The 12010-nt window shown below is 41.1% G+C and overlaps 1 protein-coding gene across 1 annotated transcript; it reads right to left on the reverse strand.

Moving 5' to 3' along the window:
- Positions 1-1124: 1124 nt before the first annotated feature.
- On the reverse strand, positions 1125-6437 carry LOC143855554 (uncharacterized). Its single transcript, XM_077365708.1, has 2 exons — positions 6227-6437; positions 1125-2378 (listed from the first exon to the last, which is right to left on the reverse strand). The coding sequence occupies exon 2, from the start codon at positions 2305-2307 to the stop codon at positions 1204-1206; it is 1104 nt and encodes a 367-aa protein (XP_077221823.1). The 5' UTR covers positions 2308-2378; positions 6227-6437; the 3' UTR covers positions 1125-1203.
- Positions 6438-12010: the final 5573 nt, after the last annotated feature.

Consider the following 12010-nt stretch of genomic DNA (forward strand, 5'->3'; position numbering starts at 1 on the left):
TGGGTTGCTACGGTTGAATACACCTTGAGCCATAGCCTCCTCTATCTGGGTGCCAGCCACGATGAAGTGTTTGAAGTCTGGATAGTATTGCAAAGACATGTGATACTGGAGCTGGGGGGAAATATTTTTCATGATTATCTGGACTTGTTCTTCCTCAGACGGGCGCTCCATCATCTGAGCTGCTATTCTCCTCCATCTTTTCACAAAAATCAAAAAGGATTCCCTCAAGTCTTGCTTTGTTCTCTCTAAATCCTTTCTGGTGATTTCTGTCCCATCATCATATTTGAATTGCCTGATGAACTGCTCGCCGATATCCTTCCATGTCCTGTAACGAGTCTTGTCCAAGACCATGAACCATCTCCTCGCAACCTTGGTTAGGGAAACTGGGAACAATTGAGCCATTTGCTCAGAAGATAACCCTTGAGGCTGACACATGATGGTGAACATTTGCAAATGTGTGATTGGACAACCCACACCATCATATTTGTCGAAATCGGGCATTTGAAAATTGGCAGGAAGGCGAATTTCGGAAAATAAAGTAAGATCACTGGGATTGAAACCACCCTGGTCTTGAAACTGAATGTCTTGAACTTTCCTGGTAAGAGTCTCTAATTTCTCCATAACAGACTTATCAACCATGGACTGAGAAGGCCTACTGTGATTCTCGCTGTACTGCTCTTTTTCTAAGTCTTCTTCGACTTTATCAGGGATATTGATGAACACTGTTTGGGCAGGTGCTACTGGAGTAGCTGCTTGGCGCATAGGCCCTTTATCCTTGGACAACGACGGTCCCAACTTTTCAGAAAGCTGAGCCTTGATAACTCGGTTTTCTTCTTTGAGTTCTTGAAGCTGTTGGAGAATCAAGGTAAGAGTATCGGTAATAGCAGCGGGTGGAAGACCATCTTGGTTGTCTGCCATTGGTGAGGATGAGGACGGGAAAGAAGGAGATGCTGGGGTTCTTAGAGAAGGTGGCGGAGAAACAGATTTCCTCTCTAACCGCGAAGAGACCCGAACCCAAGGAGTATTAGGGTTAGCTATGATGTTTATTGCCCTGTAATATCCGAAAGACATATTTTAAAATCAGAGAGAAGAATAGACGATGATGCACACATAGACAAAGATAATGAAAGAGAAGGATGGACTTTATTGATCAATCATTAAAATTTGAGTACATGGTTCAATCTTTCAAAGATAAACATGGAACTAAGCATTCTTTTTAGACTTCTTCTTCGGACGACAATCTTCCTCAACTGACTCCTTTAAAGGTTTGATGATTCTTGCATCCCAAGCAGATGAAACAGCTTTGACAATCTTGGGCTTGAGACCCTCAGGCGAATAGAAATGATGAAGGGGAGGCACAATGGATTGCTCCCTTCCATACTGACGCTGAATCCTGGCAGGAACATAAAAGGAAGTCTTTTTGAGACCAAGAAGGCGAACGTAGTTAGCTTCTCCGGTGTTGAAGACAGCTTCTTGGATTCCGGGAATTTGCCAATAAATCTGATCTTCTTGGCGAGAATTTAACCATTCAACCCAATCGCTTTTATGATCGAAAGAAACATCATGACGCCATTCACTGAAGGTGTATAACGTATGATCAAAATGGACAGGAGCTGCAATTTTTAGCTTGTGGCATAACCACACTTGAAGTAATGCAGGACATCCTGAGAAAGACCCAACGAAAGAGCGAATATAAGAGCTTGGACCTGAACTGGCACGAAGGTGAGCCATATCATCCAATCCATTGAAAGTTTCTGCAAGCATAGTAGGAATTGGATTGGCGCCACGATCCATTTGATCAACGAGGTCCAGAAGAACAGCTGACGCAAAGCGAGAAGGCTGGACAGTGAGGAACCTAGCAAAGGAGCAGAATCTCAAAGCGCGCCGTCGAGCTTTTTGAATATCAACAGCACCAATGTATCCAACAGGAGGGTAAATGTCAATCAGTCGCTGCATGGACACTTCTTGGCCTTTCATGAAAGAGTTCATGGATTCATCTGGATTATCCATCAAGCAAAGGAACAAAGGACGATAATCTGGAACACAGGATGGCTTCACTAGAGGGCCATCCACAGGATATTCCAATAAGGCACACCATTCTTCAAAGGTGGGACACATTTCTTGGTTGCCAAAACGGAAGACATGATGATCGGGATCCCAACACTCTGATGCGGCATAGAGTAATCCCCAATCGAGCTTGATGGTTGCCACGTAGCCGAAGAGATTTTTCTCTTGTTCACTTATGGCGTAGATATGGGATTCTCTTAATGTACCACGGATCCAATCAAGAATTGTACGAGTAGACATAGTGCCCGTAAGCCAAGAGAAGGGATATAAGAATGATCAGGATTACATGAACACGAGATTAGGATAAGTTCCTGCCAGTACAAGGAAAGTATGAATACATGATCGAATCACACGATAGAAGAATGAAAGGCATACGATCGAAAGATTAGATGAGATAGCATAAGATTGCTTTCAACGGATAGATCAAGAATGACTAATCCTATGAGATCTTTGGAAATGATAGGATTTATATCCTAACCCCTAAAGGAAATTTTTTTTTTTTAATCTCGCATATTTTAACAGTGTGACCTGAAGGCATCAACCCTAATCCTAATCAAGCGGAGTGGAGAGAGGATCTCGACTCATGACTTTGTTCGTGTACCTAGGACTGATCGTAGCCATTGGAAGATGGTCTACGGCCTAATCTAGACACAAATAGGCAGGATATCCTAAACTAGGCTCACACACGTGATGCACATGTGTTCGTATACTACATGCATGTGTGGGTTAATCTAGGGGTAAGGCCAAGAGTTCCCTTAGCGCGAATCCCTGTTCGATATACTGTACCAGTGTCCGGCGTATCAGTACGTGAACAAGAGATCCGTTTACGTACCATAATGGTACTAGGCTAAGGGTGGAATGCTTCTCTAGCACAGAGGCACCAGGTGATGAAATCCCAGTCAACCATGCTAGATAACACTCCGGGTTCCTAAAATAGGACGTGTGTGCACGTGAGATGCAGAGTTTAGATGCAAGTGATGTAAGTGTGTGCAATATGTTTGCGCAATCTATGATGCCTTCAGGTTTTGTTAGATTAAGTTTGAGTAAAGTGTGATGAGAAAATAAAACAAGACAAACTAATCTAACAAGTATAGAGTTTTTATGAGCCAATTAAATTAAATTCAAATGAATTATCTTTTGAAATTTTAATGAAGTTAGGTGGTCCCCAGCAGAGTCGCCAAACTGTGGGACCTAGCCCGCGAGGGAGGGTGGGGCGCGAGCCGCCGCGCTCTCTCTCTTGGTCTCTCGTACCCACGCGATTGGCGTGTGCATTTTAATGTTGATTTGAATTAATCTTTCCTGTGAACTTGGGATCACTAAGGCAATCCGAATTCCACACGAAAGAGACTGACAGAGTCGCCACCTAGATGTGGGATCTAGGACCCGTAATTAACCAGAAATCTAGACTCGCTACCTGGTTACGAGAATGGAAGGTATGGGGAGTTATCCGCCACATGCACCATTCCTGCCCGATAATCGGTCTTCGATTCCAAAAGCTAATTCTTTTAAATTTATTTTAAATGGCTCATTCAACTCTATGTTAATGTGCGAACTAAGTGACATGCATCCTATGATCTAATTTTAATGTGAATCCTAGATGTGTATCTTGATTTATTAATTTGTCTGGATTCATTCTAAGTGAAAGTTCTCCTAGAATTCTAATTTCATGGAAAATCCTAAGTGATTTGATTAAGCATTTACAAGAAAATTAATATACAAAACACCACAATTTGTTTGTGGTGCCGACTCGCGGGTGGTATGCCATCAGACATCCAAGCTGCCTACGTACCCAAGCCTTACTGGGATCAGAGTCGACGTAGTTCGGTGCACCTAAGCTAAGTTACATATGCCTAACTCAACTAAGACACCGACCTAGACGGGATTGACTGTTTCAACAGTTTTAGGAGAAGTTATTTAATTCAAGTTGAGGATTTTATTATCTTAGGATTTCATCTAAGATGCTATATGATTCTCATCTAAATGCAAATGGTCCCTTAGACTAATGCAGGTTTGCCTTACATCCTAGTTTACTAGGCTTGTCCTAGGGAAAGATTGGGTGACTAGTGTAACTAGACCTATGGCACGGTTGCTATACATAGCAAGCGTCCGTGATGAGGCTGGACTCCTAACTCTAGGACTCTCTAAAACTTAGGACACGACACGACACCGGTGTTCCTAAATTGGGCTCTAAGGGTCCTTACGACGGAAACCGTGATCCAACGGTTCCGAAAGACACAAGACAAATCGATTTAAATTCTCGAGGTTAGTGAAAAAAAAAATGGAAGAGATGATGAAATAGTGTGAGGGAATGAGAAAGATAGAGAAAGGTGCGACTGAACTTGGGAGTGCCAAATTGCCTACGTACCCCGCGATGGGGATCAAGCCACACGTAGTTCCGCTGGGGAGGTTGCTTGGATTTTGGAAAACAGGATTGGTATTTGGATCAGGAATCGGGTTTGTATTTGAGCATTGGACTTGAGATTCAGAAACATTGATTTAGCAATGGGATTTTGGAATTGGGAATTTGTATCAAAGAATTGAGCATATAGGAATCATCAAGGGTTTGAATTTTGGGAATTCAAAATGGGCGGGCTTATGAGATTCGGTCAAATGGATTCAGACATGCGACTCAGATTGTGTTGGGATATGACTTGGTTAGGCAAAAGGGAGGAAGTTCTATTAGGTGTAAAAGGGCATTAGTAGAATAGGGGAATGACTCGGTTGTGACATGGAAGGCCGCAACTTGGTCGAATGCGACTCGGTTGCATTGGGATGGGTTGATTAAGGAATTGGATTGAGTCAACTAAGGGGAGAGTCCAATCGGTTAAAGAGGTTGAGCATACTCGACTAGAGAGTTGGGTCAACTCGACTAGGGAGGTTGGCTAGAGTTGACTCAGTTGAGCTGGGTTGGGATCCCACTTGGATGGATTGTATTGGGGCGATTTGACTTAAGCTGCAGGTGGCCTGGCTGGGTTAGATTTAATGTAACCAGATTTATGGATAAATGGTGTGCCTCAGTGAGTGGACAAAGGTATGGCTTGGGTTGATGTGACTCGGTTGAGTTGTGCTAGGGTCAGGTTAGGTGGGGTTAATGGTTGAGTTGGATTGGATTGGGTTAATGGTCAAGGTCAAGTGCGGGTTGACTTGGCTTAGACTGGATTGGAACTGGTTGAGCGTGGATTGGGGTGCGGCTTGAGGTTTGGGTGGTTGGAGTATCTTAGGAACCAATAGGGCAAAGTGGCTCTAAAGGGGAATGAATTAATTGGGCCGAATGGGCCCGATGGCCGGGTTAACTGGGTTGGCCGGGTCTATTGTAGGGGTGTATGAAGGTACTGTTGGGTGGATGAATGAAAGGCATGTGGTGTATGATGTGTGGCTATGGTTATAGGGTTTAAGGCTTATGGGTATGGGTTTAGGTGTGGTTAATGGTTAGGTTGGATTGGGTTAATGGTTAGGGTCAAGTGAGTCGGGTCTAAGTTAGGAGCAAACCCGAGACTAGCCATGGTCTAACTAGGAGGAAGCAGGGTACAAACCAGGGTGCGGACCAGGGTGCACCAGGGTGCGAACCAGCAGGGAACCAGGGTGCGAACCAGCAGGGGAACCAGGGTGCAACCAGCAGGGAACCTGGGTGCAACCAGCAGCGAACCTGGGTGCAACCAGGGTCTAACCAGAGTGCGAACCAGCAGGGAACCAGGGTGCGAACCAGCAGGGGAACCAGGGTGCAACCAGCAGGGAAACCAGGGTGCAACCAGCAGGGAACCTGGGTGCAACCCGCAGCGAACCTGGGTGTGAACCAGTATCGAACCTGGGTGCAACCAGCAACGAACCTGGGTGCAACCAGGGTCTAACCAGAGTGCGAACCAGCAGGGAACCAGGGTGCGAACCAGTATCGAACCTGGGTGCAACCAGCAACGAACCTGGGTGCAACCAGGGTCTAACCAGAGGCTAACCAGGGGGAACCAGGGTGTGAACCATTAGGGAAAAATAAAAATGAAGATAAGATGGGTTAAGAGAAGAGGGAAACATGTATAACTTCAAAGTCTACCATCAAGAAGAATGAGTAAAGATTGATCCTAGATGCTTCCTAACATGGTTTTTCTTTTAAAGTAAAAGATATGCATGAAAACAGACCCTACATAGAATTAAAATAAATGCCTACCTCTTTGAAAACCCACTTTGTGTTTGATTTTTCTTTGATGTTAATTCCTTGAAGATGATTCCTTGCTTGATAATGACTGCTTTTGATATATATCACCCAACGTATCACCCGATCCGGCAAGGATGGCCGAACCCTTGAAGAGATGAGGGAGAGGGATGAATTTTCTAAGAGAGGGATTCTTTTTCTTCTTCTCTCTTGGATGGTGGGATGAGAGGGTATTTATAGGAGAATGGGATAGGAGGTTAGGTGAGGTTAGGTGAGGTTAGGTAAGGTTAGGTGAGGTTAGGTAAGGTTAGGTGAGGTTAGGTGAGGTTAGGTGAGGTTTGGGTGGTTAGGATGAGAGGAGAGGTTAGGTGAGGTTAGGTGAGGTTTGGATGGTTAGGATGAGAGGAGAGGTTAGGTGGTTTTGGATGGTGAGACCCAGGTCAAGATCTGTCATTGATCTAACGATTTACGGAAATCGGGTCTCGGAATGGAATCAGGGTCCGGGCTATGAAGTGACCCTAGCTTATTTTGTCCCGATTGATGATCCGTAAAGTCAGATCAAGATATTAATGACCTAAAACATATAAATCAATGATAGAGGGGGTTCTCACATGGATTTAACACACTAAATTCACTAATCAGGGTATTTTTCAATTTTTCGGATCTAATCATCTCACCAGGTACATCTCTTTATCATTTTGTTTTTTTTCAAAAAATTTGAGGATGGATCAATATATTAGGTTATTGTTGGTTAAAGTAAAGCAAAATGTGGGTGTCTACAAATAGCATTCTATCTTAATTACTCAGACAAACGAGCAAGGAGTCAAGACAAATGCATACAAGGAATTAATCCTACTATTATGACATTCACACATATGCTATAAGTTAAATGAACTAGAAGTAGAGGTATTTTCAACAATCCTCTTTTGAATTCTCAATAACTAAAGTCTGTTTGTGTAAGGAATTGGCACAATATTCCATAGAAAATGAAGGCTGAATAATTATTAAAAAACAAAAAAGCATGGAAATAATATGAAACTCAAACAAATATATCAAAGAATACTACAGAATAGAAGATCACTTTATAGTAGTACCAATCTACTAATCAGGAAAGGCAAGTCATGGCAAGAATGAAAGCCACATTATTATATGATTCGATCATAGCAAACCCATTTTGATGCATGGCTTGTTGAAGGTAACTAGTGATTTCCAACAGAACTATTTTACATCAATAAACGATTAAGATATATCCAGCTTATAGCATTTACTGATCCTAACAATATACACCATTTTGATTGATATTCTAAGCATATTAAACCTCGGCAACAAGATGAGTTTACATTGTTAAATGACTAAAAGTATGAATTTGCATTATTTGATGTCTTAACAATTGTAGACACCCCATTTTTCTCCGCTTTAATCAACAAAGAAGTTAGTGTGTCGTTGTCGGGTTCGAGTGTTTTCCATTCTCGTGTCCGTCCCTTATGCTTTCTCGATCTTTTCAATCATTTCCGCCATGTTTCGCATTTTTCCATTAAAGTGTTGAGAGTGGTTATTCGCGAGAATCAAAGCAAGAGAGAATTTGGACCCATTCGGTGGGCCCGCATTGAACATTTGTTTAAATGGGATCAAGCAGGTGCGCCCTGCATTGTTTTAATGGAATGAATAAATTTTGATTATATTTGGATCCAATAAGCGAAATTAATGTCCATGGTGGACATAATGTACTTTGCTGGATCTGGCCCGGGCTCATTATTGAGAAAAATTAAAATGGTGGCCCATTAAATGAACAGTTAGGGTAATCTTATAGAAAGGATTAGGGGAGTGCGCTGCTAAATCACTGCGAAACCCAATTTGTGCCATGGCCTAGTAATTGAGCGGCTTGGGTTGGCCCGCAAAACTAATTTATGGGGCGCAATCCGTTGGTGTGGCGTGGTCCGCCTAATGAACGATTTGAATCATCTTATGAAAATGGTTTTGGGGCGCCACCTGCTCATGTAGTGGATCATAAAATCGATGGTCGAGATCATTTTAGTGTATGTGCATGGTAGCCAATAAATCGGGCGATGAGGATCACTTTATGGTTATCATGTCCACCCCATTTAATTGGATAGTCGAATAACCCAAATCCATGCATTATGTGTATTCGCGTGATATGTTCCCCTGAAAAGGTAAGAAAACATACAATATGGTATTCCTATCTAAAAAAAAAAAAAAGGAGACGAGCTAGCATAAAAAAGAAAGAAAGAAAAGCTGGTTGGGATTCTAAAAAGAAAAAAAAAGATAGTGGCTCTATTTTTAGAGAGAAACGACAGTAGATTGGAGGAAGTTTTGTAAAAAAAAAAATGGGAGGGTCGGTTTTAAAGAAAGGAAAGACACTCCATTGAGGAAAGATAGCAAGATCTCTCGGCAACTTTCTGAGAGGAGATATTTTCTAAAGGAGAAAAGAAAGAAAGCCCGAAAGAAAAAGAGGGGAAGAGGGTCGCTCGGTTTTTTTGCTCAAACAAAGGCCAACCTCTCTCAGCTTCCGGGATCTCCCAACTTCTTTCTACCCTCTCAATCTCTGTTTTTTTTTTCTTGCTAAACTTCTGAATCTCTGTTTTTGTTTTTCCCTTCAAAGCATCTGTTTTCTCTCCCCCATCACACACTCTCTGTGTTTGTGTCATCACCCTCTGCTTTCTTTCTCCCTTGGTTTCACGATCCCAACAGCAGACCTCCGTTGCCCTCAACCTCCCCCTCTATTCCTTTCATCCCTAAACTCTCCCCCTCTGTTCTTTTCATCTCTCTCTCTCCCTCTGTTTTCTATTCTCTCTACCTCACCCTCTGTCAATCCCATGATATTTTGTTTTCTCTCTGTTAAGTTTCTTTTATTCTCTCTCTCTCCATCTCTCTCTCTCTCTCTACCTCTCTCTCCCCATTCACAGTGGGAAAAACAAAGAAAAGAAAAACAAGGAAAAAGAAAAAGAAAAAAGGAAAGAAAGTGGAGTGGATCGCAGCGTCGGCGGGATTTTCAGATTTTTCGGCTCTCGGATTCGGCGGGGATCTCCACCATAGGTTACTACACTATTCTCAGATTTCTCCCGGATGATTTGGTATTTTTTTATATATTTTTGCATGATTTTTAAACATTTAATTTAATTTAATTGAATATTATATGTGTGTGTTCAAAATCATGATCTGCATGGGTGTTTCAATTCTGCTTCGTCCCAAAATTTAATACAATGATCTACTTAAATAGACTAAAATAACTATCGGATCGGATCGGACATTGGATCAAAGGTTTTTTAGAATTTGAGTGAAGAGCGAAATTTTATTTAAAATAATGGCTGAGAAATTACGAAATTTAAAAAACTAGCCATCTCAGGATGATCTATTTTTTGGAATTTAAAATTTTTCTTGTGTTCATCACATAAGAATAAGGTTGGAGGACGTTTTCCAGAGTCGTAATTTTCTCGAAAATTGTGTTTTAAAAATAGAAAACTCTTTAAAAATATCTTTTCGACGAAGAAAAATAAAAGATATACTCTTTAAAAATAATATGATACTGATACATTCTAAACAGATTTCAATTGATTTGGATCTTGTTTCATATGGGATGTAGTGTTAATTTATAATCTGGTCTGAAAATTGAAAAATCCGAAACTGATAGTAAATAGTTTTTAAAATTCATGAAAATCTCACAGCATGCTGTTTTTACTTATATCTTACTACTTTAGAAATTTCAATGAATTTAGATTTCTATTTCTAGTAGTTTCTGTGTTATTTTTGCAATCTGGTCTCGTTATTGTTAAATCGAAATTAAATATGAGCTTAATGTAAAAATCTGTAAAAATCTTCCAATAAGCTACATCTCATCATATCTTGCTGCTGTAGACGTTTCAACTCATTTTGAATTCGTTTGCAACAGTTTCATTTGTAAAATCACTCATATGGTTTAAAATTGATAAAATCCATTAAAATATTGAAATTAATTGAAATTCATCTGAAAATCTCTCAAGAACCTTAAATCTCTGTCACATATTAACTCCTTAATCCATTGAAACAGGAATCTTAGGATCATTAGATTTCCTTGGAAAAATGGCCAGTGCATCCATAATCGTATCCTCATTGCACTCGATCTTTGACAATTTGAATATTTAAGCTATAGCATGTTGTTGTCTCCAAGGTTACTGTCCACGAAAATCCTGAGATATGCCAGGCAATAAGATGCTATAACCTAAGTATTAAATTGCACAAGGAAAGAGTGCACGATTCCCTTCCTTGGATGCCATTCGAGGCCGAAATTGGTGAACCCTAGAACCTTTGGTATTCCTTAAATGTCCAGAAACAAAAAATCCTTGAAATCTGAAATTAATTAACTTCAAGAACTGAAATCAATTAATCTTATGTCTCTCGGAACCATTGGATTATGATTTCTGTCATAAGAACCATTAGAGCCCAATTTAGGAACACTTATGTCAGGTCGTGTCCTAGGTCTTAGGGAGTCTTAGGTTTTAGGGAGTCCTAGAGTTAGGAGTCCAGCCTCATCACGGACGTTTGCCATGTATAGCAACCGTGCCATAGGTCTAGCTACACTAGTCACCTCACTTTTCCCTAGGACAAGCCTAGTAAACTAGGATGTAGGTTAACCTGCATTAGTCTAAGGAACCACTTGCATTTAGATAAGAATCATGTAGCATCTTAGATGAAATCCTAAGATAATAAAATCCTTAACTTGAATTAAAATAACTTCTTTTTAAAACTGTTGAAACAGTCAATCCCGTCTAGGTCGGTGTCTTAGTTGAGTTAGGCATAAGTAGCTTAGCTTAGGTGCACCGAACAACATCGACTCTGATCCCAGTGAGGCTTGGGTACGTAGGCAGCTTGGATGTCTGATGGCATACCAACCGCGAGTCGGCTCCACAACAAATTGTGGGGTTTTTGTACATTAATTTTCTTGTACATTCTTAATTAAATCATTTAGGATTTTCCATGAAATTAGAATCTTAGGAGAACTTGCACCTAGATTGAATCCAAACAAATTAAGGAATCAAGATATACATTTAGGATCCACAATGAAATTAGATCATAGGATGCATGTCACTTAGTTCGCACATTAATAGAGAGTTGAATGAGCCATTTAAAATAAATTTAAAAGAGTTAGCTTTTGGAATCGAAGACCGATTATCGGGCGGGAATGGTGCATGTGGTGGATAACTCCCCATACCTTCCATTCTTGTAACCAGGTAGCGAGTCTAGATTTCTGGTTAATTATGGGTCCTAGATCCCACATCTAGGTGGCGACTCTGTCAGTCTCTTTTGTGTGGAATTCGGATTGCCTTAGTGATCCCAAATTCATATAAAAGATGAATTAAAATCAATACTAAAAGGCACACGCCAATCGCGTGGGTACGAGAGACCAAGAGAGAGTGCGTGGCGGCTCGCGCCCCACCCCCTCTCGCGGGATCGGGTCGCACAGTTTGGCGACTCTGCTGGGGACCACTCTGCTGGGGACTACCTAACTTCATTAAAATTTCAAAAGATAATTCATTTGAATTTGATTTAACTGGCTCATAAAAACTCTATCATTTCTATGCTTATTAGATTAGTTTGTATGCTTTATTTTCTCATCACATTTTACTCAAACTTAATCTAACAAAACCTGAAGGCATCATAGATTGCGCGAACTTATTGCCCACACTTACATCACTCGCATCTAAACCCTTGCATCTCACATGCACACACGTCCTATTTTAGGAACCCGGAGTGTTATCTAGCATGGTTGACTGGGATTTCATCACCTGGTGCCTCTGTGCTAGA

The sequence above is a fragment of the Tasmannia lanceolata genome, unplaced genomic scaffold (assembly GCF_043159265.1).
Source record: "Tasmannia lanceolata isolate RefF3 unplaced genomic scaffold, GAP_Taslan_0.1 ptg000021l, whole genome shotgun sequence".
NCBI classification, from domain to species: Eukaryota; Viridiplantae; Streptophyta; class Magnoliopsida; order Canellales; family Winteraceae; genus Tasmannia; species Tasmannia lanceolata.